This window comes from Trachinotus anak, unplaced genomic scaffold (assembly GCF_046630095.1).
Source record: "Trachinotus anak isolate AG129_WGS33_773 ecotype Australia unplaced genomic scaffold, CSIRO_AGI_Tana_v1 ptg000005l, whole genome shotgun sequence".
Classification (NCBI taxonomy): Eukaryota; Metazoa; Chordata; class Actinopteri; order Carangiformes; family Carangidae; genus Trachinotus; species Trachinotus anak.
This window is the reverse complement of record NW_027273856.1, coordinates 9,836,547-9,863,295: the sequence shown is the minus strand read 5'-3', so window position 1 is coordinate 9,863,295 and position 26,749 is coordinate 9,836,547. Positions and strand designations below refer to the sequence as shown.

At 42.1% G+C, this 26,749-nt stretch overlaps 1 protein-coding gene across 4 annotated transcripts in view; it reads left to right on the top strand.

Annotated features, from left to right (window-relative positions):
* pde5ab (phosphodiesterase 5A, cGMP-specific, b) overlaps positions 1-26,749 on the top strand; it is a 104,034-nt gene that overhangs the window by 49,143 nt on the left and 28,142 nt on the right. For all 4 annotated transcript variants that reach the window (XM_071478299.1, XM_071478300.1, XM_071478298.1 and 1 more), the window contains 7 exons: positions 234-305; positions 701-790; positions 878-1,015; positions 14,144-14,211; positions 24,772-24,880; positions 24,973-25,057; positions 26,289-26,464. In XM_071478299.1, coding sequence (XP_071334400.1) covers positions 234-305; positions 701-790; positions 878-1,015; positions 14,144-14,211; positions 24,772-24,880; positions 24,973-25,057; positions 26,289-26,464 — 738 coding nt within the window. The remainder of the gene's footprint in view (positions 1-233; positions 306-700; positions 791-877; positions 1,016-14,143; positions 14,212-24,771; positions 24,881-24,972; positions 25,058-26,288; positions 26,465-26,749) is intronic.

Sequence of the window (26,749 nt, the reverse complement as noted above, 5' to 3'; positions counted from 1 at the left end):
ATATGGCACTGAAGGAAGACCCAATTTGAGGCCCCTGTAGTGTCAACTGATGTTGTAATATATTTGAACTTAGAATATTTTCAAACAAATTTTTGGTTAGATTTGCACAAACCGGGTAATGGACAAGGAGCCAGGGTTTTTTGTGGCCTCAGAAATGAAAGGGCCCTGTGCGCTTTTGGCATGCAATACTCCTTTTGATCACCTCTGTGTTTTATCGATCTTACTTGTCACAGGTTGTCGGAGTGGCTCAGGCTATCAACAAGAAATGTGGGGAGGATGGGGCCTTCACGGAACAGGATGAAAAGGTGAGTAAAGTTCAGCTTCACTTACAAGGACCTCATTTTGTTAATGTTTAAAAATTCGGAAACTTGTTGGCAAGATGCAGTTGTTGCTCCTGCCTCAAGTGTTGGACAGACTTACTGGCATGTATTGTATTAGTGTAAGCATAACCTTACCGGTCCTGTCCCGTTTCAAACTGCACACGCCATATTAAACTGTCTTTTTTCACCTCCATCCATCTCCACCTTTGTGTCCTTCCTCAGATCATCTGTCAACTCTCCATCCTTACTTCCTTTCCCTTTCTACTCTCTTCTTCATTGATTTATCTTTTTTCCATGCAGTGATCCAGTCTTGTTTCTTGTCTTTTGTTCCACTCTGTTCTCACATGGCACTCAGATGTTGTTCTGTTCCCCCCTCACAGGACTTCTCAGCCTATTTGGCCTTTTCAGGCATTGTCCTGCATAATGCTCAGCTCTATGAGACATCGCAGCTGGAAAACAGGCGCAATCAGGTGAGTATGCATGTGTGTTTCTGAAGGTTTCTGTATGTACAGACACAAGTCTGTACACAATGTATTCTGGTGTGTATGTGTGCACAGGTGCTGTTGGACCTGGCCAGTCTGATCTTTGAGGAACAGCAGAGTCTGGAGGTTTTACTGAGGAAGATCGCAGGAACTATTTTGTCCTTCATGCAGGCCCAGGCTTGTACTGTCCTTATCGCTGATGAAGACTCAATGGTCAGTGCACACACACACACACACACACACACACACACACAAACACACAGACACACACACACACACACTGTAGAGGGTGAAAAGGGACATGGAGGACAAAATGCATGTGCATATGCTCATGATTATTTACTAGAAGTCCCACATGTGTCTGTGTTTCATTAGTACAACTTAGCCATACATGTGTGTGCGTGTGCATGTGTGACTGTTTAACGTAGATGGCCTCTGTCACTCCTCTTTCAAACCACCTGTCCTCCCTATCTAAAATATGTACGTTGTTGTCCTCAGGGGTGTCCCTTATCCTTCAGGTGTAGGTGAACTGCTGAGTGTTGACCTGAGGAGTCGGCCCTCCTGTGTTGAGCCATGCATTTGGTCAATGGTTGTTTGCTTTCATGGATGTACCAGTTTCTGACTAAGTGTGTTACTGGGTTTTAAAAACACAGGGATGCAGTGTTTGTTGAAGATCCTCTTGAATTTCTCAGATACTCCAGACATATACGGGATGAAGAATGTTGTTGCATTTAAATGTTGGCATTCTTCCTAGATCTTGTTTTCAGAAAGGTTCAGTTGGGATATCCACAACCTTTAAGTGCATCCTTCTCTTGGGCCTGGGCCCTTGTTGGCACATTATCAGCTAGATGTTAGCTTGTTTTCCAGAGGGTGGTGAGAGAGTAAGTCTTGCTCTGTATGTGTGGGTTTCCAGCAAACTCCAGTGTTTTCTCCTGTGTGTACAGCACAGTCCAAAAAAGCCAAACTGGTGTTCCTGACATCCTCTCGTGTGAATTTGATGTCACTGTCCAGGCCTCTCCAATGAGATGAAACATTGTCATGTATCTTCAACAAAGTACAGTTGCCCTTGTTTCAACTCCTCTTGGGTAACTATGACCTGGACGACTGAGATTCTCTTTTTATTACTAGTCATGTCACAATTTTTTGAGATAGTCCTGAATCAAGACAGACAGTCCAGCTGATCTAATTACTGTGAAACATGCAATCGTGTAAATACAGATGTTCCAATTAATGAAATTAATTTTAATTTATCACCCAGCTCATACTGGTGATATGACACATTTTGATACAGTCACAGTTTGCAAATAGAGAAAATTTACAATTTCACAATAAAAATAACAAGTAGTTAAAATTGTAGAGAAAGGCTTACACATAGATGCAATTAACCAGATTCTGACTTATTTTCTTACCATTTTATCTATTTTGCAGTAAATCATTTGATAAAACATGATGCAGTTGATTGTTGAGCAATTAATGAGCAGGTGATTCAAAATGATATATAATATATAATAATGACAGACCTCTGGTACTTGTTAGAGCAAGTGGAAATGCACTTCACAGGTTCACCTTTTTCTGTTGTTTACATGCTCTCAGATCTGCTAGTTTCTTTAGCAATTAATGATGGCTGTAATGAAAACAGTTTATTTGCCGTATTGGAGGCAAGGCACAGTGTAGTGGAAGTGCTCCTCCGCTTTCCTGCAGCTTCAGGGTAGCTGGGAAACCAGAGTGGTTTGGTAGCTTGCCTATAATAAAAGGTGTAGCCCTAAGCTATTGGCATCCATACATGGTTCAGTCACGTGGCATTTGGCTGACCAGTAGCGGAAATATAATCAGTCAGTCAGTCAGTCAATCAGGGACATTAGCCAGTATAGGGCTGGCCCCACTGTTGCCGTCCAGCCAAAGAGCAGAGGGAACAGTCACTGGCAGTGTTTTAATGTAAATATAGTCTTGACATCTGACTGACTGCCTGTTTAACTTTACTGACATTAACATTTTTTTTGGCTTGTCCTCCTCAGTAGCATCCTGTGTGTGGAAAGCATTTACTGATACACCTCATGTTGACAAACTTCACACTCACACACAAAAAGCAAGCACACAGAATCAGAATCAGAATCGGTTTTATTGCCAAGTATGTTTCCACATACAAGGAATTTGTGCTGGTGATTGGTGTAATTGAGGATCAGGGGGATCAGTGACAGTGGGGCTCTTTAGCCTTGTTGATAAGGCTGATAGCAGACGGGAAGAAGCTATTTTTGTGGCGAGAGGTTTTGGTCCTGAAGGACCGCAGCCTCCTGCCAGAGGGGAGTGACTCAAAGAGTTTGTGTCCAGGGTGGGAGGAGTCAGCTACAATCTTCCCTGCACGCCTCAGAGTCCTTGAGGCGTACAGGTCCTGGAGGGATGGTAGATTGCAGCCAATCACCTTCTCAGCAGAGTGGATGATACGCTGCAGTCTGTTATTGTCCTTCTCTGTGGCAGCAGCGTACCAGATGGTGATGGAGGAGGTGAGGATGGACTCAATGATGGAGGTGTAGAAGTTCACCATCATAGTCCTTGGCAGGTTGAACTTCTTCAACTGCCTCAGGAAATACATCCTCTGCTGAGCTTTTTTGATGAGGGAGTTGTTCAGCTCCCGCTTAATGTCCTGTGTAATGGTGGTTCCCAAGAAGCGGAAATGCTCCACGGTGGCCACGGGGGAATCGTACAGGGTGATGGGGGTGGGTGGGGCTGGGTTTTTCCTGAAGTCCACTATCATCTCCACTGTCTTCAGAGCGTTAAGCTCTAGGTTGTTCTGCCTGCACCAGGTCACCAGACGGTCAGTCTCCCACCTGTAGGCAGACTCAACACCATCAGAGATGAGTCCAATGAGGGTGGTGTTGTCTGCAAACTTCAGAAGCTTGACAGACTGATGGCTGGAGGTGCAGGTGTTGGTGTACAGGGAGAAGAGCAGAGGAGAAAGAACGCAGCCTTGCGGGGATCCAGTGCTGATGGTCTGGGAGTCAGACACGTGCTTTCCTAGCTTCACGTGCTGCCTCCTGTCAGACAGGAAGTCGGTGATCCACCTGCAGGTGGAGCCAGGCACTCTCAGCTGGAAGAGCTTGTCCTGCAGCAGAGCCGGGATGATGGTGTTGAAGGCAGAGCTGAAGTCCACAAACAGGATCCTGGCATAGGTTCCTGAGGAGTCCAGGTGCTGGAGGATGAAGTGGAGAGCCATGTTGACGGCGTCATCTACAGACCTGTTGGCTCTGTAGGCGAACTGCAGGGGGTCCAGGAGTGGGTCAGTGATGGATTTGAGGTGGGACAGGACAAGGCGCTCAAATGATTTCATGACCACAGAGGTCAGGGCAATGGGTCTGTAGTCATTTAGTCCTGTAGGCCTTGGTTTTTTGGGGACAGGGATGATGGTGGAGGATTTGAAGCAGGCTGGCACATGGCAGGTCTCCAGTGAGGTGTTGAAGATGTCCGTGAACACCGGAGACAGCTCATCAGCACAGTGCTTCAGGGATGATGGAGAGACAGAGTCGGGACCGGCTGCTTTGTGGGGGTTCTGTTTCTTAAAAAGCCTGTTGACATCTCTCTCCAGGATAGAGAGAGATGTTCCTTTGGTAGGGGAGGAGGAGGGGGGTTCTGATGTGGCTAGTTGTTGAGGTACCAGGGCCCCTGCTAAAGTGGGGGAGGAGAAGCTGGTGGTCTGGAGGTGGTGGCTGGACTCGCGGGGGTTGGTGTCAGGCCTGTCCCATTGTCTTTCAAAGCGGTAGTAGAACTCATTCAGATCGTTGGCCAGATGGAAGTCGTTAATGGAGTGGGGGGGTTTAGGTTTGTAGTTAGTGATCTGTCTGAGCCCTTTCCAGACAGAAGCAGAGTCATTGGCTGAGAACTGGAGCTGAAGTACAGTCGTTTAGCTTCTCTCACCGCCTTGCTAAACCTGTACTTGGACTCTTTAAACCTGTCCCTGTCCCCACTCCTGAAAGCTTCCTCCTTTTGCCTCCTGAGCTGACTGAGCTTAGCTGTGAACCAGGGTTTGTCATTGTTATAACTCATCCTGGTACGTGATGGGATACAGCAGTCCTCACAGAAGCTGATGTATGATGTCACAGCCACTGTGAACTCATCTAGATTGTTGGAAGCAGTCCTGAACACCTCCCAGTTAGTGCAGTCCAAACATGCCCGCAGATCCTCTATGGCTTCACTGCTCCACTGCTTCGATGTCCTCACAACAGGTTTACACAGTTTTAGTTTCTGCCTGTATGTGGGAGTCAGGTGGACCATGACATGGTCAGAGTGGCCCAGTGCAGCCCGGGGGACGGCATGATAAGCACCACTGATTGTGGTGTAACAGTGGTCCAGAGTGTTCCCCTCTCTGGTCGGGCAATTAACAAACTGTCTGTAGTAATGTGTCTGTAATATTCTGTTGCCATGGCGCCGCGGATGGCTGCCTCGGTGTGTTGGTGTGCACTTTTTTGCCTTATTTTCTTCAGTTTTCTGCCTTGGTTTCCGGAGCTCTTTCACCAGAGAAGAGCTCATTAACATCAGAGAAACAACTCCAGAGGATTTTTTTCCCACCTTTCTTGACTCACCTGTGGAATTATTGGACATTTTGGTCAAGGGTGCACTGACCGTTGCTCTCGCAGTGAAACGAGAGGAAAACGTGCTGGTGCGCTTGCGCGTCTCCGCCGGCGCGGACTTCGCACACCGCTCCCAGGTATCTTTCTCCCCAACGTGCGTTCACTGCCCAACAAACTGGATGAACTTCAGCTACTGGTGCAGAAGAACAGAGACTTTTCTTCATCTTCCGTTCTGTGCTTCACGGAGACGTGGCTGTGTGGATCGATTCCAAACTCTGCGCTGGAGCTGGCCGGCTTCCAACTCTTCAGAGCGGATCGCAAAACAGAGCTGTCTGGCAAAACGAAAGGTGGAGGAATCTGTTTTTATGCTAACAGTAGCTGGTGCAAAGACGTGACAGTCAGGATCGGACTGTGAACAAAATTCGGTCCTGGCAATTTTCCCTCTGGACCGGCCCACCACTGGACCGACGAAATAGTCCAGCAGCGGCTCAGCCTCATCCGGAATCCTCTCTGAACTAACGTTCATGCTAGCACTTCACTAGAAGTGCTGGCATGAACATCACCTTCAGGTACTGGAATGTCCTGCGTCTCCTTGCCCCTGACTTCTTCAGGTTCCTGCTCATCGTCGGTACCCCCCGAACTGACACAATATCCTTCTTCTTCGGTTGGCCCTGGGTCTGGGATGACGTCTCCAGCAACATTTTTGTCATAGCTGTTGCTAGTTCTACTTGTAATAGCACTAACGCTAGCAGCACTACTACTGGCAGCAGCAAACAAATTGTCAATTTTTAAATATTTGGCAGCGTCGGCCTGTAGGGCCTTTTGCTTTTTCTCGCAGACCTTCTCCGCTCCCCCTTTCCTCTTTTTGGAGCCTCTGTCGTCCATAATTTATTTTCTCATTATTCTTCACTCCAATACTCCAACTGAATTTGACGGGCCGCGGGGCCATTCATGGGCCGCTGAACATAGCCTATGTAGCTTACAGAAATAAATAACTTAAAAATTTTGCATTTGCATAAAAAAAATCAGAGGCTACCGGCCCAAATGTGGACCGGCCCACCGGGCATTTGCCCGGTTGCACAGATTATCAGTCCAAGCCTGGTGACAGTGATCCTGCAGCACTGTTCTCCTGACCTGGAAACTTTCATCATAAACTGCAGGCCCTTCTACTCCCCCCGTGAGTTCACTTCATTCATCCTGGTCGGTGTTTACATCCCACCACGGGCCAACATGCAGGAGGCACAGCGGGTGCTCGCCGACCAGATACTGTGTGTGGAGCGGACCAACTCGGACTCCTTAGTTATTGTCCTTGGTGACTTTAACAAAGGTAACCTCAACCACAAACTGTCCAAATACAGACATTTCCTGTAACACAGGAAAAGGAAGCAGATTAACTGTCATACATTGAGGGAGATTGATTAATGATCACCATTGTAGTATTCCAACATATCTGTAGGTGTAAGGCATCTAAAAACCAGATCTTGGCTGCACAGAAACTCAGAGTCGAACGCATTTCACCATTATTTTGATCCACTGCCCTGTGTTGCTCCTGGTTGATGATGCAGCTTCTTCTTATTCACAGTGTTCTCTATTTTTACATATCTAAGATGCACCACATGGGTGTTTCTAGTCCTCTCTAAGTGATGAATATTGGAAGTTAGGAGCCTCATTTGGAGATTTAGTCTTAGTTGGTGATTTGACTATTTATGTCTCCAACTGTCCTCATGTTTCTTGAAGGATGCTCCCTGTGTTTAAATCTGTATATCAGCTCATTGCAGTCTGTGTGATTTAAGCATGATGCAGCAAAATGGAATTGGTGGAGATGTCAGTCTATGTATAGTTCTACAGTGCATCCGGAAAGTATTCACAGCGCTTCACTTTTTCCACATTTTGTTATGTTACAGCCTTATTCCAAAATGGATTAAATTCATTTTTTACCTCAAAATTCTACACACAATACCCCATAATGACAAAGTGAATAAAAACTGCTTGAAATTCTTGCAAATATATAAAAAATAAAAAACAAAAAAATCACATGTACATAAGTATTCACAGTCTTTGTTCAATACTTGGTTGAAGCACCTTTGGCAGCAATTAAAGCCTCAAGTCTTTTTAGTATGATGCTACAAGCTTGGCACACCTATTTTTGGGCAGTTTCTCCCATTCATCTTTGCAGAACCTCTCAAGCTCCATCAGGTTGGATGGGGAGCGTGGGTGCACAGCCATTTTCAGATCTCTCCAGAGATGTTCAATCGGGTTCAAGTCTGGGCTCTGGCTGGGCCATTCAAGGACATTCACAGAGTTGTCTCGAAGCCACTCCTTTGTTATCTTGGCTGTGTGCTTAGGGTTGTTGTCCTGTCGGAAGATGAACCCTCGCCCCAGTCCACGGTCCAGAGCGCTCTGGAGCAGGTTATCATCAAGGATGTCTCTGTACATTGCTGCATTCATCTTTCCCTCGACCCTGACTAGTCTCCCAGTTCCTGCTGCCGAAAAACATCCCCACAGCATGACGCTGCCACCACCATGCTTCACTGTAGGGATGGTATTGGCCAGATGATGAGCAGTGCCTGGTTTCCTCCAGACATGACGTTTGGCATTCAGGCCAAAGAGTTCAATCTTTGTTTCATCAGACCAGAGAATTTTGTTTCTCATGGTCTGAGAGTCCTTCAGGTGCCTTTTGGCAAACTCCAGACGGGCTGTCCTGTGCCTTTTTACTGAGGAGTGGCTTCCATCTGGCCATTCTACCATATAGGCCTGATTGATGGAGCGCTGCAGAAATGGTTGTCCTTCTGGAAGGTTCTCCTCTCTCCACAGAGCAACGCTGGAGCACTGTCAGAGTGACCATCAGGTTCTTGGTCACCTCCCTGACTAAGGCCCTTCTGCCCCGATCGCTCTAGGAAAGAGTCCTGGTGGTTCCAAACTTCTTCCATTTACGGATGATGGAGGCCACTGTGCTCATTGGGACCTTCAATGCTGCAGAAATTTTTCTGTACCTATCTGTGCCTCGATACAATCCTGTCTCGGAGGTCTACAGACAATTCCTTGGACTTCATGGCTCGGTTTGTGCTCTGACCTGCACTGTCAGAGCACAGTATGACCTTATCCCAAGTCTGTGGTAATGAATATTGCACCTACTGTACTGTGGTCTGCTGGGGGAACAGCATCTGTGCCAGAGATACCAACAGGATCAATAAACACCATCCACAAGGCTATGACCATCATTAGTCAGAACTAGGAGACGTTTGAGTCATAGACAATCCATCTTACATTAGGCTGCGGAGACAGCAGACCTTCAATTCAATTCAATTCAATTTTATTTGTATAGCGCCAAATCATAATATACATTATCTCAAGGCACTTTACAGGGTAAGGTCAAGACCTTACTTTGTTACAGAGAAAAACCCAACAATTCCCACAAAGAGCAAGCGCTTAGCGACAGGGGGGAGGAAAAACTCCCTTTTAACAGGAAGAAACCTCCAACAGAACCGGGCTCAGGGTGGGCGGCCGTCTTCCTTGACCGGTTGGGTTTAGGAGGAGATAAAAAAAGGGGGGGTGGGGGGAGGAGAGAGGAGAAAAGATAGAGAGAGAGACCAGGAACAGCTGTGTAGATAATGGTGTTATCAATAATAATGACAGATAACAGTGGTTAATAGTAATGATGAGTAGTGGTAGATCTGGATCCTGCTGCTCCAGAGGCAGAGATACCTGCAGAATGAGAACAGAGAGAGGGAGAGAGAGGAGAAGCACAAACTACGGGAGAGAAAAAAAATACAAAGTTAATGGCATAAAGTAGTCGAGAGAGAGAAAGAGAGAGCGCCCAGTGAATCATGGGAATCCCCCAGCAGTCTAGCTCTATAGCAGCATAACTAAGGGATGGGTCAGGACATACCCGAGCCAGCCCTAACTATAAGCTTTACTAAACAGGACAGTTTTAAGTCTGATCTTAAAGGTAGAGAGGGGGTCTGCCTCCCGAACCCACACTGGGAGCTGGTTCCCCAGGAGAGGAGCCTGATAGCTGAAGGCTCTGCCCCCCATTCTACTCTTACAAACTCTGGGAACAACAAGTTGACCTGCACCTTGTTTTCTAAAAGACTGAATTGTTGCATTTATTATACACTGTTATTTTACACAGTCCTTATTTCTCTCCATCCTTTCTTAAATTGCACACCTGCAAGCATATACACATCTGATGTCTATATTGTATATTTAATGCTGGTTATCATGGCTCATCATTATCTATTCAGGCTTCACTTTGAGGAGTTTCCATTACTGACTAAAGAAGACAGGGTTACCAACTGGGCAAAAAAAGCAGCTGCTCCCAAACCCTCAATAGCTCCAAAGGCCCCATATTGTTTTAATTTGATTACTTCTAAATGTGTTTGGTTAGTGGCTCTATGGATGACAATATTAGCCTTTTATCGTTTGGTTGGTCCACCACCTTGGTTCAAACTGAAATGTCGTAACAGCTATTGGATAACTTCCATGGAATGACTGAACTTAGTGCAGTCATGCTTCCTTGATTGTAGTGTTACCATGAGGTTGATATGTGTTTTTTGTGAAATTTCTCAACTACTGGATTGCCACGAAATTTGGTACAAGCGTTCATGTTCCCTTCGGGATTCATTCGAATAACTTTTAGGTTGTTTTTACACCTAAAGTTTGTTTGCTCTGGTCCGATTCAGTTGATGGTTGGTTTGGTTTGGTTTCAGACAGAGAAAAATTCAAGTGAACCAAAGTGCATCATTACAAACCATGAGAATGAGAATGTTTAGTACACTTATTGGTCTGACGGGAGCAGAAATGTAAACACAGGAAGGAGGTCCTGCACTCTGGACTGTTATACAACATAGATTAGCATCAGAAATGATATTTTTTCATAGCTCTAATATGTATCTGCACAATCTCTGAATCGCTTTGGTACGTCGTCATAATGCTGCACAGACGCCGACTCTGCGAGGACGCACTGCTGTAAGACATTTGAGAAGGCTGGAGCTATTGCTGAGGATGTACAATGACATGCTAACTATCATATCTAACTGTGTAGCTCAAACTTCTGTTTACTATCTTTTGTGGATTACCTATGGATGGAGGAGGATGCTGCATGCTGTGAGCTCCTCGAATAGAATTCCATTTACCTCTATTGTATTGGGATGGAAGCAGAAATCTGAGAGATAGAGATCTCAAAACCAGAACAAATTTTAAACTGAAATGATCCACATAGCTACATCCCACCAGAAGGAAGTGAGAAAATCATTTTCAGATTTTAGGTGAACTGATTCGTTACATTATAAATCAAGATGCAAGATGCTGAACTCAAGCTGCGACCCACTTCATACGTATGACAGTAGGCTATACACGTAAGAAAGTGTGTGTGTTTTTATGTGTGTCCCACTCTTGACCTCTTTTATACTCCTCCCTCTTCAGGACCCAAATGCAGACACTCATGAAGACAGGTAGGTGCAGGGAAGGTAATTTGATAAGCAAGAACAGACTTACATGTACAGTAGATGGGTTAAAGAAAATGAATTCAGGCAACACAAATTGCAGGTAAAAACACAGCATCATGAACAAGTAACAGAACCTAGAGGTAACACAGGGAACAGAACACACAAACAGAATGAGGGGAATACACACGAGGGGTGGAGGTAATGAGACACAGGTGCAACACAGGGCAGAGCAGGTAATCACAGAGGGGAAATACACTGGTGAAAAAACTAAAACAGACATCGAAGGAAAAAAAAATTCAAAATAAAACAGGATTTCAGGTAGAGAAGTTATTCAGAGGGGCAGATCATCACATTCACCCTTTCTTTCTCTTCTCTTTCTTTCCTCGCTAAACATTTACTCTGAGATTGGGGGGTTTTACTGACTTTATCTGCTAGATGGCCTTGTCAGTTTTAATGTCTGTAGCTTCTCAAGCTGGACCCACAGGTCTGTGGATCTGAACATAATCTTTTCTCTGGGAAAGGAGCTTTCCTGTAGGAAGTCTAGTAAATGACTGAGCTGGTCCTCGCTGACTGTACCAACAATAACACAGGAGTTTTTAAGACGTTTGCCTGCGTTGGCTCACTTCAGTTTACTGCAGTGTGTGGCATCTGGTTGGAAATAGTGCTGTGTGTGTGTGTGTGTGTGTGTGTATGCGTGCATGCGTGTGTGCATGCGTGCGTGTATGTGTGTTTGTTTGCATGTGTGTATGCCTGTGTCCAACATACTCAGTATACTCCATGTGTGATATATTTACATTGTACGTGCCAATCTATGCCTATGTATCTCAGAGTGTGCTTGTGTTTGTGTGTTGTGCACGCAGGGATGTGTGTGTTTTGTTTTTGAGTGTGTGAATGATATATGATAGGATCTGACATCTGGCTTGCCACTAGGAGTGTTTTGTCTGTTGTTTAACTCTCCCCAGCAGAAATAAAGTAAATCTGGAACTGGCTACAGGTCTCCTAAAACATTAGGCAGTGTGTGTGTGTGTGTGTGTGTGTGTGTGTGTGTGTGTGTGTACGTACTGTTCATGTTGTACCATTCTCTACAGTTGTTAAAATACCTGCAGTCTTCAATTCTCTCCCCACAGAAAAGCAAAATTCAAGAAGAGATCTCATAGGCATCTCTTTCATTTCTCCTACACACAAATGAGATATTATTAATACAGACATGATACAGACATGAGGCTCAAAGAAAACTCAGCTATGACTCCTACGAACTCATGATTCTTCTGAAAGATGTCTCAGTTTATCATAGTGAGCTCAAGAGGAACAATTGCATATAACTCATCTGTGTCCTACTGTGACTGGAGAGCAAGAATATTTCAATTTTAGGCACAAGTCATCATTACAAAATTAAACTGGACAAGAGTGTTAGCCGTTACACACGCTGCACTGTGATTGATTAATTTAAAAAGTGGGCGGATTTAGCATATGAGGAACAGTGGGAGCTGCAATTTATTCCTGTCTTTCCAAAACCCACTTGTATCTGCCCAACAAAATAGGCAATTATCAATGACTTCCAAAATGATAAGACCATTCTAATTTCTTTATCTGATCTGCCACCTCTATGATTAAGGTTTGGACAGGTTTAGGGAAAGAGATGCATAGAAGTAGGTCACACTTAAAACTAGACTAGGAGCTACAGCCATGCGAACTACTCTGTGAGGCTATAGCTAGGCGCAGTGGTGCTTTGAGATGAAAGCTAATGTTAGTATGGTTACATGTTCACAAATTGAAAATATTAAAATTCAATGTTTTAAAGAGTCAACGGTGGTATGAAGAACGGCTTTATTGTGAGACCAATGCATTTCCACTTGCAGCCTTTATCATTTTGGAGATAGGTAAAGTTGTGCGAGAAATCAATACTCATGCTTTTGCAAACTATTACTGACTTGATGATAAAAGGCTTTTGTAGAAGAGGTCAGAGCTGAATCAAAACTACTAATTGGAAGTTTAGTAGTGGTGACTTGAAAGTAATGGTGTAATTCGTTTACTGCCTAATATTTGCTTTTTAATTCCAGTGATTGCATTTAGGCTTCAAAAATCATAAAAGTGGTGCTAATTTGTTAAGATTATTGTGATGAACGAAACATGTAAGTATCATAAACTTTTGTTTGTTGTAGAGTTTTTTTTCCCCGCAGTAATCCAAAATCCAATGGAAAAATCCCATTGACTTTTTGTTGAGGGAACCAGGGTGATGCTAACTTTTGGAATGGCCTACAAAAATCCATCATCCCTGCAGCACTCTATGCCTCCACCTTTGTTACTTATGGTGGGCTTTACTTACACATATGATTGCAATAAGTCACTTCTGGGAAAAGCATTTGAACAACCAATGCTGCCAGATTTCTGGTCTGAGATTTCTTTTCTTTTGTTTTCCGTGTCCGATGCTCAGCTCCTTTATTGAACACATAAATCACATCATAACATGAGCACACAGTAGGAGATTTAAGTATCTGTTACTCACCCTTGTAACTGGACATAATACCCCAATGGACCATTCCTTTGTCCTTCCTTGACATGTAAAGCCTTAACAGATGCTTCCAAAGAATATGAGAAGACAGGCTTGATTTATTTCAATATTCCTACAGGCAGGAAAAAAATCCATCATTCTGTGTCACCCAGTTATAAACCTTCTCCCTTGCCAGAGACCCCAATAAATGTCATACCCTCCTTCTTTTTGTGTTTATAACAGCTTTATTACCCTCACCTAGATAGATCATGGAGAACTGATGCTGCAGAGCAAAGGGGTGTGCATGTGCATGCAAGGTTGAGGGGGCAATTTTTTCCAAAACAAAGAAGCTTTGTCTATCTTTAACATCCTGTCTCCACCTCTTAAAAATGGAAAAAGTATCCTTTGCAAGAGGTTGGGAGTGCAGGTTGAGAGAAAACAAGTCCCTATAAGGGGGGAAAGACGAAAAGAGCACTGGAATGTCGAAATAAACTCTCCTTCTGGCAAGACTGGATAGGTAATAGATCAACGCTCCTTTCTTCATGCTGGGAGACATGTTTTAGGCAGTGTGCAGGGTCTTACTGCTTAACTGGGTTTAGTTGTAATGGTTTAATTGGAGGGAATGAGAAAACTGATATGACCCAAAAAACAACAGAGGGTAGACCTGCAGCAAAGCATGGAAGACCTTTCTCTGAGATTAAATGAGACACAACTAAGACCCTGTATGTATTCATGACTCTAATGACATTTAATGAGCACATGTCACCCTCATCCAGTCCTACCCACATCTCTCAGTCTATAATATGACAGACAAATAAACCTACTTTTATTCTTTTTGCAGAACGCCTTCTCCAGTGTCTTTCACATGGAATACGAGGAGCTTGGTGAAGTCCTAGATGCTCCCAAAAGGTAAGGCATTCACCCTCAACTGAAGGCTGTTATTAAATTAAAAGTCCTGCAGATTGAACTTGAGGCATACTCCAGCTATTTCCACTAGTTATCAGTGCTAATGTTTCCTTGCATTTGCAAACTACCGCTTTCCTTTCCCCTTAGATGACGTTTGTGTAATTGGCTCTTGCACAAGGATTCACTATCATCACATGTAGGAAGAAACAGGGAAAGAGAGATATAAGGCAATTCTTTGGCAGGAATCAGAGTCTTATTGTGCCCATTCAGTCACTTTGAATTTTAAGAGAAAAGACAGAGTGGCTCAGTCCAATACTTCTACATTTGCTGGGCTGATTTACAGCCTCTCGGGATCTTTTTGAGGTAATCCACCTCCTTAACCTGCCAAATTCTCAGGCATTCAATCCTGTTCTCATTAGCCAGATTCCTTTGTTCTGATACTCTGTCATTAGGGTCGATTTGACAGCTCCTCAATCACAACCTGTTTATCATGATGAAGTGGGCCTCTTTACTGTCTTGGAGGCAGTCCAAGACCTTTCCAAGAGAATCTTACAATTTGCCCGTCACACAACAGACAGTTGTTTTAAGGTCAACATGCACTCTCATTGCATGTTACAGCTATATTTGTTGCACGCTGTTCTAGCAGTTTTATTACAGTGCCCAGTCTGTTTTAACCGGAAAGTGTTTATGTTCATATTACCTGTGTGTGTGTGTGTGTGTGTTTGTACTGCATACTCTATTTTGTACTTGCTGTAGGCTTACTCTCTAGTGGGCTTCACAATTCATTTACCTCTTTGAGGCCCCACCTCAACACCCTGAGACAGATCTTTGTACTCTTTTCATATCATACAGTGTATTTGTGTAATATCATTAAGATAGCATGTCAATCAATGCCAAAAAAACTGATTAGATTTAATTGGACAGTTGGAATCATTATCATTAGTTTCCCAGGGAGCAACACAAAAAAGAAGCTCAAAGCAAAAGATGGTTTCATGGCCTCATTTGAAAACACTTGTTCGCACAATGATCACATTGGATATTGTACATTGGTGGGAGAAGGTACAAATCCAGAGCTAATCCTGGCGCTAGTTTTTCTTGTCCTGTGCCATTTTGCTGATATTTTTGTTGCAAACTTGGACACAAAAAGGGACTTCCAGGTGTGTATACGTTTGAAATAATTCCTTTACTTTGTTTCTTTTCTCTGGAAATACAGAAACACAAGCGCATCAGCATAACGTGGCTTCACACTGCAGGGTCTACTGAGAGTTACTTTGTAACTTGCACAATACATAAATGTCCACTTCATCTAACTCTCAAAACACACAACTTATACTCCAATAGCCTACAGGTGGCTCCATTACTGATTTCCTCATTTGCTAGGTGTAGCACTTTTATGCACGAGATGCTCTTCAGTTTATCTTGCAAACTCCTATATAAATCTCATATTTGCATTACTCATCACACATCTTTTTCACAAGCACATCAGCATAATATGGCTGCACACTGCAGGCTCTCTGGGTCTACTGAATGTGCCCTCCCGCATCTCATCCAAAGGACCCCCTAGACTGCTTCAAAATGCCTGTGTGAGTTTTAATCATTGTAACCATACATTAACCTACTAAAATCTTAAAGATGCAATTGCAACATTAATCAGGTCAACATTCGGGTTATGAACTCAATGCTACAATGAAATGAAATTGTACCCACTGAAATATAAAAAAAACAAAACAAAAAACAAAACTGAAAGTCAATATGTGGCAGTCAATGTTGATATTGTGTCTGGCCTCCACCGTATAGGAAACACTGCAGTAAGACCCATGTTGGTGAAATTTTATAGACAATACTCTGACGTCCTGAAGGCAGCATGGAGCTGCACTACAGACACACTGCAGTAAAGAGTTGGTGGAAACAACATTCCGTGTCTTCTAGTCACATTGCTGTAAGCTGGCTTTAATGTTGCAGACCACAAGTTTCAACCTGTCTCGTCTAACTCACCTTAAACAAACAGCCCCCAGGACCAACACCCCAATGCGCCCCTTTCTTCCAACTTTTAGGTTTAAGCTCCTGAAATCAGAGAAGGGTTGCAGTCTTGGTTAAGTTAAGATAGGTGACTTTTTTATTTCACCAACTTTAGCCAAATGCTTGAGGTGCGTACACATATCCATATTATGGTTAAGTACAAATCATGGTTAAGGTGCAGGAGAGGATATCATACAAACAAATTAAGTATGTTAACAAGGAAGAATATGTGAGAAAAAGAATTTCTGTTGCAGATTAGTTGTTGTCACTGAATGTCAAGTTTTTGCTGGAGCTTTCAGCAACATGTTATATCCTTCATTAGCGGATGGAATTTACTGCTAAGTGCTACTGATGAAGCTTGTGCAAACTCCTTCCACTGATGAAGACTGCGAAATGCAATTAAATGATCTGGAAAAAGCTTAATGCAATTTTTTGTCTATTAACATAATTTTTAGGAGACTGGGTTGGCAGTGTTCATCAAACTGAATTTGCTTTGAAAATGGAAAACTTCAGTTATTATTTTTAAGGAAAAAACAAAGAATAGTTGTAAAGAGTAAAGAGAAGAAACGGAAGAGATGTGAAGATAAAGTGGCACATCAGGGAAACCCAAATGATTTAAAGATTTACAGGCAGAATGAGTAGAGTGTCAGGATGACAGAAAAAGACTGGAGAAGGTAACAGCTGCAGAGTTTCCTGATATAAACACGTGCTCCAGCCTGCAGGAGTGAATAAGCAGTAATCTGATTTAAGATGCAATGAGATTGAGCCCCCCTGTTCTCTGGGGTGGCCTGGCCTCCACCGTTGTACACAGCATCTAAAATTCAATCTGAATCTCAGCCTGAGCAACAGAATTTGCTGTGTGTGTGTGTGTGTGTACTTGTACTTGCTACATAGTAAGAACCAAAAAAAGTATTTTACTAACAGAGTGAGGACATTTTAGGAAAGTGAGGACATTTTGGCTGGTCCTCACTTTTTGTGACACCTTCAAATCACATTTTGAGGGTTAAGACTTGGTTTTAGAGTTATGGTTAGAATTAGGTTTAGGTTAAGGTTAGGGTCAGGGTTAGGGTTAGGCACTCAGTTGTGATGGTTAAGGTTAGGGTAAGGGGCTAGGGAATGCATTATGTCAATGAGTGTCCTCACAAAGATAGAAGTACAAGTGTGTGTGTGTGTGTGTGTGTGTGTGTGTGTGTGTGTGTGTGTGTGTGTGTGTGTGTGTGTGTGTGTGTGTGTGTGTGTGTGTGTGTGTGTGTGTGTGTGTGTGTGTGTGTCAGTTTGAGTTATAGACCTTATGGAGAGAGAAAGCTTCAAATAAAACACCAGAAGAAGTGTTAAATATGGAGCCTTAAACAAAGACTCTAAAGCATCGTCTGTGAAGATTTTCAGTCAATCAGGTCTGAAGTCTGAAAGCTGAATCGTGGGCATCTGGACTTGGTTGAAGATGTTTTACCTTCTCCAGTTGAGGAGACCAAGGTATGAAGGTATAAAGTTTGGCCCTCCTGTGTTAAGTCATGCGTCTGTTTAGTGTTTGTTTGGTTCCACAGAAACCTAGGTCTGTGGATTCCTCACTGCACTGGACTCCGTAAAATAGATTGCTTTACTGGGTGTGCAGTGTGTGATCTTCTGGGTGGACCAGTGTGTTGCTGGGTTTGAAAAACACAGGGATGCAGTGATCCTGAGTTTCTCAGATACTCCAGACACATACGGGATGACAGCGTTTATTCTGTTCTTCACCACCCACAGTGCTGGTATTCTTCCAGGACCTTCTGCCTGATTTCTTAAAGGTCCAGTTGGGGTGTCCACAAGCTTTCAGTGCATTCTTCGGATGTTTGTGTTCCTTCTCTTCGGCGAGGGCACTTGTTTGCACATTATCAGCTCTGTGTGGCAGGGTTCCTACTGCAGATAACGAGCAGGCTTGGGGCTGAGAGCCACAGACAAGGGGGGGATATTTTAAAAAAGTGAGGACAGATGCACTAGCCCAATTTGCTTTTCATGGGATTTGTTTATTTCAGCATTATCCTTTAAACAGATTCCGAAAGGACAGTCCTTCAGGCCTACAAAAGGCAGGAAAACTAAACTTTAAAAAACAGGAAGCTCACACATAATACTGATATATGTTGGTGTTATACATAGCACATTAAAAGGGTCACAAACAGTCAGCTTTCATTGGCTCTGTTCTTGCATTAATACCTGCTCTTGGCAGAGATATAGCTTAGGAACATGAAGTCAATGAAACCTGAAAGAGAGCACAGTTTGTGACCCTCTTATTACTGGTGAAACAGATGGACCTGTTTCTTTTCATACATTATATCTGTGGTCGCAAACAGAGCTCAAGCAAAAGAAAGGGAAAACAGGCAGTTGTGAAAATCCCAGCAGTCAGGGATGACACAAACCAGATGTCTTATCTTGTCTCATCCTCTGTAGCGTCTTGTTTTTTACAGCCTTCTCTCATGGCTGTTTCTCCCCTGTTTAGATCTTATAACTCTCTTTAATACCACTGTGTGTATGTACTGGATTTCCTCTTGTAGGACTGCGTTACGGCAAAACCGGGCAGCTCCAGCTGGGCCACTGCAAGAGGGGAGGGGTCTTGCAGGATGTTAGCTTTGACCAGCTGGAACCACAGGAGGCTTTTTATAGTGACATTATCCCCAGGCTTCAGCTTCCCAACGACACAGCTTCTGTTTCACTGAAGCAGGACGTTCAGTTGAGCTGAACCATTGTTGATCAGGCTCACATGAATCACAGACAGAGCGTTTTTTTTAAGTTAACAGAGAGCAGCAATTAAGCTTCTCTGGATTTAGAGTTTGATTGTGGTCCTGAATTGAAAAGCGCTATCATGGTTCTTTAGTGATGCCAGTAGCTATTCTGTGGCCACATTTAAGTCAATCACAGAGAGAGGGAGAGGAAATGTGGCTTTTAGTGTGTTTTGGTAATTAAACTCAAGTATAAATGCACATACTCTGCAGCGTTTCCATCTGCAGTGTGTGTATGTGTATGTAAGTTGAGGCCAGTCTGGACAGAACATATTGTTTTAATTAGCCTGAAACCTTCAAGTCATCCAAAATGAAACCAAGCAAGACACACACACACACACACACCCACACACACAAATACACACACACACAGTTAATATATATGTACAGCAGTCTAAAAATACACCATTGCATGAAGCTGAGCTTCATTGCTCGAAATACTAGAAAGTGATCTGCATTGTTGGCATAAATTTAAGGAGGAGATAAAGGGGTTCAGGGAGACTCAGCAATTCCAGCGTTAAATACAGAAAGTTTTCAAAACTGAGGCAATTACCATGATTTGGGTTAACATTGTGGAAATCTATCAAACTGGGGCCTAAAATACAGAGAATAGCATTTTGTGTGTTTTCATTTGTGTGTGTGTGTGTGTGTGTGTGTGTGTGTGTGTGTGTGTGTGTGTGTGTGTGTGTGTCAGATGTAAAAAATGTGGAACATAGAGTGAAGTATAAGAAAATATGCTACTTAATTTGTATTGCAATCTGTAGAGCAGTTGAGAGCTCCTTTTATGGACTCTTCAAAAACCACAAGTCGGTTTTGCTTAAATAGTTGCACTGTGTAAAGAGCACAACTTTGTATAGTGTTTGATGTAGAAATAGTTTGTGAGAAGTAAAAGATGTGGGAGCCTGACAAATTTTAGAAAAGCAGAACAGCTGACTAATCGAGAAGAATTTTTTGGACTTGGAAACACTGCATTGTATTTTATAAGATCCTCATATATTTTGCATGTAAAATCTATGTAAAAAATAGGCCAGCTGTGGCTGAGGAAGTAGCAAGGGTCATCCACTAATCAGAAGGTTGGTGGTTCACTTTCCGGCTAATCCAGGCCCTGTGTCTGTGGCCTTGGGCAAGATACTCTAGGTAATGGTAGAAACGCTGTGTGAGTGGGTGAATGTGGTTTGTACTGTAAAGCACTTTGAGTGGTCAATAAGACTAGAAAAGCGCTGTATGAGTACAGTTCATTTAACTAGTACAGCTGTCAGATTTGTGGAGTAAAAAGTTCAGTATTTCCTTTTGAAATGTACTGGACTAGATGTATGAAGTTATAACAAAATGAAAATAGGTGACTCAAGTAAAGCCAAAGTAGAAAATGTAAAAAGTGCAGGACTTAAGTAAGCAAATAATGAATAAATAAATAAATCTTCAGCTCTTCCATCTTAAATGCACCTACTTATATTCCACCACTGCTAGCTGTCTCTCCCCCTTCTTCTCCCTGAAACACACCCACTTTCAAACACATTTTCAATTCATCACTCTTTCTGTCATCCATTAACACACACTCATATTCCCTCCATCTCTCTCTCTCTCTCTCTCTCTCTCACAAACACACACACACACACATACACGCACACACACACACACACACACACACACACACACACACACACACACACACACACACACACACACACACAAATAGGCCAAAATCCACTTATTTTGGCCATAACCTCACATTATGTTTATATATCCATTTTCCATCATTTATCATGCAGTATTAAAGCTGACTCTGTGGTTGGACTAAAGATAACAAACAGGCTTATTAGGTGCTGACAGACGTGACTTCAGCTTTCAGACCTTTGCCAGGGTGCAAGGTGGACACAGATATAGCCCCCAGCCTGCAGTTCTCTCATTAACCAGCAGATACTTTATTGTTTAGTGCTGATAGTGTGGAGCTTTAGGAAACAGTTTTACCGCTTGTTTACACAGAGTAATTCCAGGAAATATGATCCCACCCATATTCACTGACAGTTTTCTATTTACTGTTAAAAACATCTGGTGTGTGGGGCACCCCGGTGGCTCACTTGGTAGAGCATGTTACCATTTTGGCTTAATCCTTACTGCAGCGGCCTGGGCCTGTGGCCCTTTGTTCCATGTCATCCCCTCTCTCTCCACCAAACTTTCCTGTCTCTTTCTCACTGTTACTATCATAAAAGCAAAAAGCCAGAAAAAGTAATTTAGAACTGGGGAAGCTGCCGGTATTTCTGATGGCCAGTCCGCCCTTGCTAAAAGAGAAATTTTAAAGATGCTGGCTAACTTGTGAGTGAACATTTGCCTATCTACACATCCATAAGACACAGAGCAACATTAGCATGCATTTGGAGTTTCTTCTTAACTTCCCATATATATATATATATATATATATATATATTGTATTGTGCTGTAATTACTCTTCCGTAACCTGTAAAGTGTAACATGAAAATACACATAATTTCGTTATGAGGCGGACATGGCATCAAGAAAATAACCTTCACCTTGGATGTAAGTGAAGAGTATTTCCTTGGAACAGTTTGATAATTTTAACATAATCTATGAAGATTTTGTGACACGTTAAAACAGAACTGTACTGTAAACTAAAATGAATCATCCATCATCAAACTGAGCTGTTACTGATTTGTCCCTCATTACATTATATCACAATAATTTCCTTAAAAAATCTGAGACAGCAGGCTCCAAGCAAGCACTTTATTCATAATATCCAGGCCACATGATATTCACAAACACATTATTTTCTGATGACAGCACCTTAAACATAAATGTAATAAATAGAGTATCATTTTAACTCAACTTAAAGATTTAACAATGGATCCCTTACTGCACAACACAAACTGCTTCTATAAAAGAATATGACTATTTGCATGTTCATGACTGACAGTTCAATTAGGATATCTGCACATCCAAATATCTGATGCAGGTGTGTTGGAGAATGTTTTTTTATATACAAATTTTGATGCTGAGCAAGAGCAGTGTGCGGGATCTTCTTTCTTTCCAGAAATAATAATTTTAAGAATTCATGCCACGTGTAGAGAAACAATGTACTAACTGAGTGGAAATAAGTAATAGCTATAAACTGTCTGTGCAACACATCAGTTTCGTGCTTTGTATTGGAACTATGTTAAATTCCAACGTCCCTATTAAGTAAATAAATAAATAAATAAACTAAAACTAAAACTGTGGCACAAATCATAGTTGTGTGTACAACGTGCATAGGCTCTGTTACACACCAGCAGAGTGAGCTGAAAATGCACTTTAGATGTTTGGATAAGTCAGGTGGAACATTAGAATACAGCCTCAGAAGGTCGAAGCATTGTTTGTGGTATATTGTCTGTTGCTCATGTTAAGAGCATAGGGTAGAGACGATCATGATGCATGAGGCTCTGCAGAGAAGTGTTCTTTCTTTCTGCCTGGTAAATCCACCACAGTGTCTCCCATTCATTGCCTAAATTTCTCCACTTTTCCATAATAAACTGAGGATTTATTCACACTTATTCACTTATTTTTTCCCTTATCATAAAGACCTAATATAAAACATGTCAAACGTTGTAATTTGTGCCTTTACTGTGTGCAGCACACTGATTCATTCAGCTCTTCCTTTCCCTTCAGAGCCACATCATAAAGAGGCAAAAAGTTTTTTTGCCAAGAGCATAATGGAAAGGATTTCTGCATGATATTGAGACAGTGAAAGCAGGGCTGTGAATGGTGTACAGTGATGATTTTATTTGGTGTTATGTTTAACTGACTTTGATGTGTTCTAATTATTTGACTTCAGTAAAAATGCACATAAAGGCCTTACAATTTCTGATATAGAACTGTGCTCAAAGATTTTTTTAAAGTCAAGATAACAATGATAAAAATGTTTAAAAATGTCTCCAAAAGTGTGGATGTTTAAGTAAAGATGTTTAGGATATGTGCCGATATACCGTTTTTTTGGCCTGAGTGGAATTTTTTCTGTTCTCTGAAGGGTGACTCACTCTCCCACAAATTGAAAACAGCTGTTATAGGTTATTTCTACGAACAGATTTGTCTTGTATGTCCATACAGACTTCAGCAGAAAGGCACGATTCCTTCATCTTTTCTGTCCCTCACAGGATCCAGGAAGGGTGGCGAAAGCTTAGGCGAACAGGCTGATCATCCTTTTACTTCCATTTGATCATAAAAAATAAAGCACAACAAAGAAAGAATACCCCTAGCTCAGTGAAGGCAAAGCTTCTCTCCAGCACAGCATCAAATCACAGGTTGTTTTAGATTCAAAACAGATCATCATGGCTGGCTGGCAGTCAGCATCGTGCTACCATACCAGGTCCACAATCAGTTAGTGTTAGCATGCTTGCCATTAGCTTAAATACTAACACTAACCATCCCTTCGACAAACTTGGCTTACCAGTTCATGTTGGGCAGTTGGAGTTGACACTAAATTGATGAGATGATTAATGAATGTAAGTTGTTGTTTTTTTGGCCTTTTTAATGCCTTTATTGGATAGGTTAGTGAGAGAGTGACAGGAAAGTCAGGGAGAGAGAGAGAGAGGATGACATGCAGCAAAGGGCCACGGGTCGGATTAAACCCAGGGCTGCTGTGGGTAGGACTAAGCCTTAATGGTATGCGTTCTACCAGGTGAGCCACCGAGGCGCCCCGAGATGATTAATGAATTTAAAGCAAATGGAGACATTCAGACATGGAAACACCAGTGAAAAGATTGCATGAATTTGAGCAACAAAGTTTGTGTGTTAGAATCATGGGCGTTTACAAATTGACAGTTGACATGTCTTATTTCCTTGAGGTTTTGAGTGATGACTCACTAACGACTTAGTTTGATGTTGGATGATTCACTTTAGTTTATATCACAGTTCTGTTCAATGTGTCACAAAATCTTCATAGATTATGCTGAAACTGTCATACTTTACACTTGACATCCAAGGTGAAGGTAATTGTCTTGATGCTGCTATGGCGTCCTCTAGCATAAGGAAATTATCTTATCTATTATATGTTCACGTTACACTTTACAGGCCATGGAAGAATAATTACAGCTGAAGTTCTTGGTAACTTCCCATATATCTTTAAGAAACAACGCACACTACACTTTATATTCAATGGAAAGGACTCTCCTGTCTTACCTTGTATGTGGGCTATACTACTTACTTACAATAACAAGTAATTCCCATATAACTGCTGACCGACCCTCTTTATTCTGCTTTAGTTTCACTCTGTAATTAACTAATATTTTACAATAATTCCTTGTAATTATACTTCTACAATTAGTCATTTTACCAATTTTACTTGGCTGTTATTTCTTGGTAATTTCTTCACCTTACTATATAATTTCTATGGCCTGTAAATTAAAGGGTTAACAGAAAAAAAATTCAAAGTTATAGTAAATGATGAATTTAATGAGCTTTTCCCTGACCCATGACCCATATTGCCACTAAGTTTGGTGCAAATCAGTTCTGTACTTTTTGCAAAATCCTGCTGCCAAATAAACAAACGGACATGGGTGAACACAAGTCTTTTGTGGACAACTTTCAAACTACTGTGTGTGCAACTTAAGTGCGAGTCCCCATCTCTGACTTACACAACGTAAAATAATCTAACATGCATCCCCCACCATTTCATCAAATGGAATTATAAAATGTATCATCATTAGGTCATGCAAGGTTTAAGAGCTTAATCCAGGTGATCTTGGTGTTTTGTCTCATTATGAATGGTTAGTTACAAATTGATTGCATTTTTGTGTCTTCTCAGGGACCGTGATGTCAGTCAGATTAACTACATGTACGCTCAGTACGTTAAAAACACCATGCAGCCTCTCAACATTGCAGATGTCACCAAGGACCAATGCTTCCCCTGGACAGTCAGTACTCTTTTCTTGTTTTTTTTTTTCATTTCTTTATTTTCTTTTCTTCTTATCCTCCAGTAGTACTCATCCCTCTTGTCATCTGACAGAGTGAAAACCCAGATCACATCAGCAACCAGATAAAGAGTTTGCTCTGCACTCCCATCAGGAATGGCAAGAAGGACAAAGTCATAGGTATGAGATCCCTCTCTTTGTAACTCTCTCACCCTCTCTCTCTCTCAGTGTGGTTTTTCAGTTACTTTTCAATGCACTGATGTAATATAATATTTAACAATCTTAAATCTTAGGTCTGAGAACACATCAAGCCAGCATAGCATTACCACTTTCATTACTCCATCCATCACAGTGATTATCATCAGCATAAGCAGCTGAGAGCAGCTCCATTAGTTGGCTACAAAGATGACCTATGAGCATGGATGCCCCTTAGTGATCAAACAAAACAGGTCCTTGTAACATCTCCTCCAATCTTTAAGAGTCCTGGTGATGAGCAAGATCAAAACAGCTCATTATTAGTGTTGGAGATGCAATATTCTGTTCCAAGTCCTTAGGAGGCACAGATTTGTATCAAGGTAAAACAAAACAAAAAAAAAAAGTATGATTATGTAACCAGTCACATAGCCAAACTGCTAAACTTAGACACACAACAGTTGAAGTAGCTTATCATTAAACTGTAGACCTTGTTCAAGTTCTCACCTTTAAGATAATATAACTTAAGCCTGTTCAAATGAAATACTGTCTGTACTAACACCACTGCTGGATCATCCAGTCCCCACCACCTTCCTTTAAAAATCTTGTTCAGACAGGAAGCAAAGCAAATGTTTGCCTTATGTCATTCACATAAATATGATCTCTGGACATTTTTGTTTTTATCTGTCCCAGACAGTGCAACGTCCCAACTGTAACTCGGCTGCAACCTTGCCTGGACTGTGTTTGTGTTTCTGTTAATGTTCAGCACAGGCACAGCCTGAGCTCAGATCTCACCAGTAACTTGCATTATTTCTGTTATTTCCCTCCAGCCTCTAACACTTTACACAGCAGATTTATGAAGCTACAGGATATGTGCAAATTTTCAAGTATAGATATTTTCAACTGTGTTGATATGTCCATACAAACTTATTTTTAGTTATAACTCATGTGTGGTCTTCCCTCCTTTGTCCAACCTTGAGCCAAGTTTGGACAGTGCCACTCTGAGCAAAGTTAAGTCATTGCATTGACTTTGTATGCAACACAGTCACCCCTTGACAATTTGTACAGTTTTTCTTTACAGATAGAATACTACCTGGCCCCAGATTTCCATAACATAAGGTTTATAAGAATATCAGATTCAATGACACATATGAAAAATTTGACCAAGACAGGGTTGGAAACAAGAAGGAGTAAGGGGTGCTTTTCTGTGTCCATGTAGGTGTATGTCAGTTGGTGAACAAGATGGATGAAGCGTCAGGCAGTGTGAAGGCGTTCAATAGGAATGATGAGCAGTTCCTGGAGGCATTTGCCATCTTCTGTGGTCTCGGCATCCAGAACACACAGATGTACGAAACTGTGGAGAGAGCCATGGCAAAGCAGGAAGTCACTCTGGAGGTCTGCCTCAGACACACACACACACACACACACATAGCTTTACATTTAGCTTTCAGTTAAGTCTGTGGTAATAGCGGTCTTTACCATAGGGGTGGAATTTATTACATCATCATATATAGCACATATAGCTTTATTGAGACTGGGTCAGGAGGGATTTCCCTGAACTACTAAACTCCCAAATAGAGACTAGGCCTTTATTTACTTCAAATGAAAAGAGTACCAGGCCTGAGACAACCTAGAGAGGGGTTCTTGAAATTCTCCTGTTTTATATGTAGATTTCGTCAT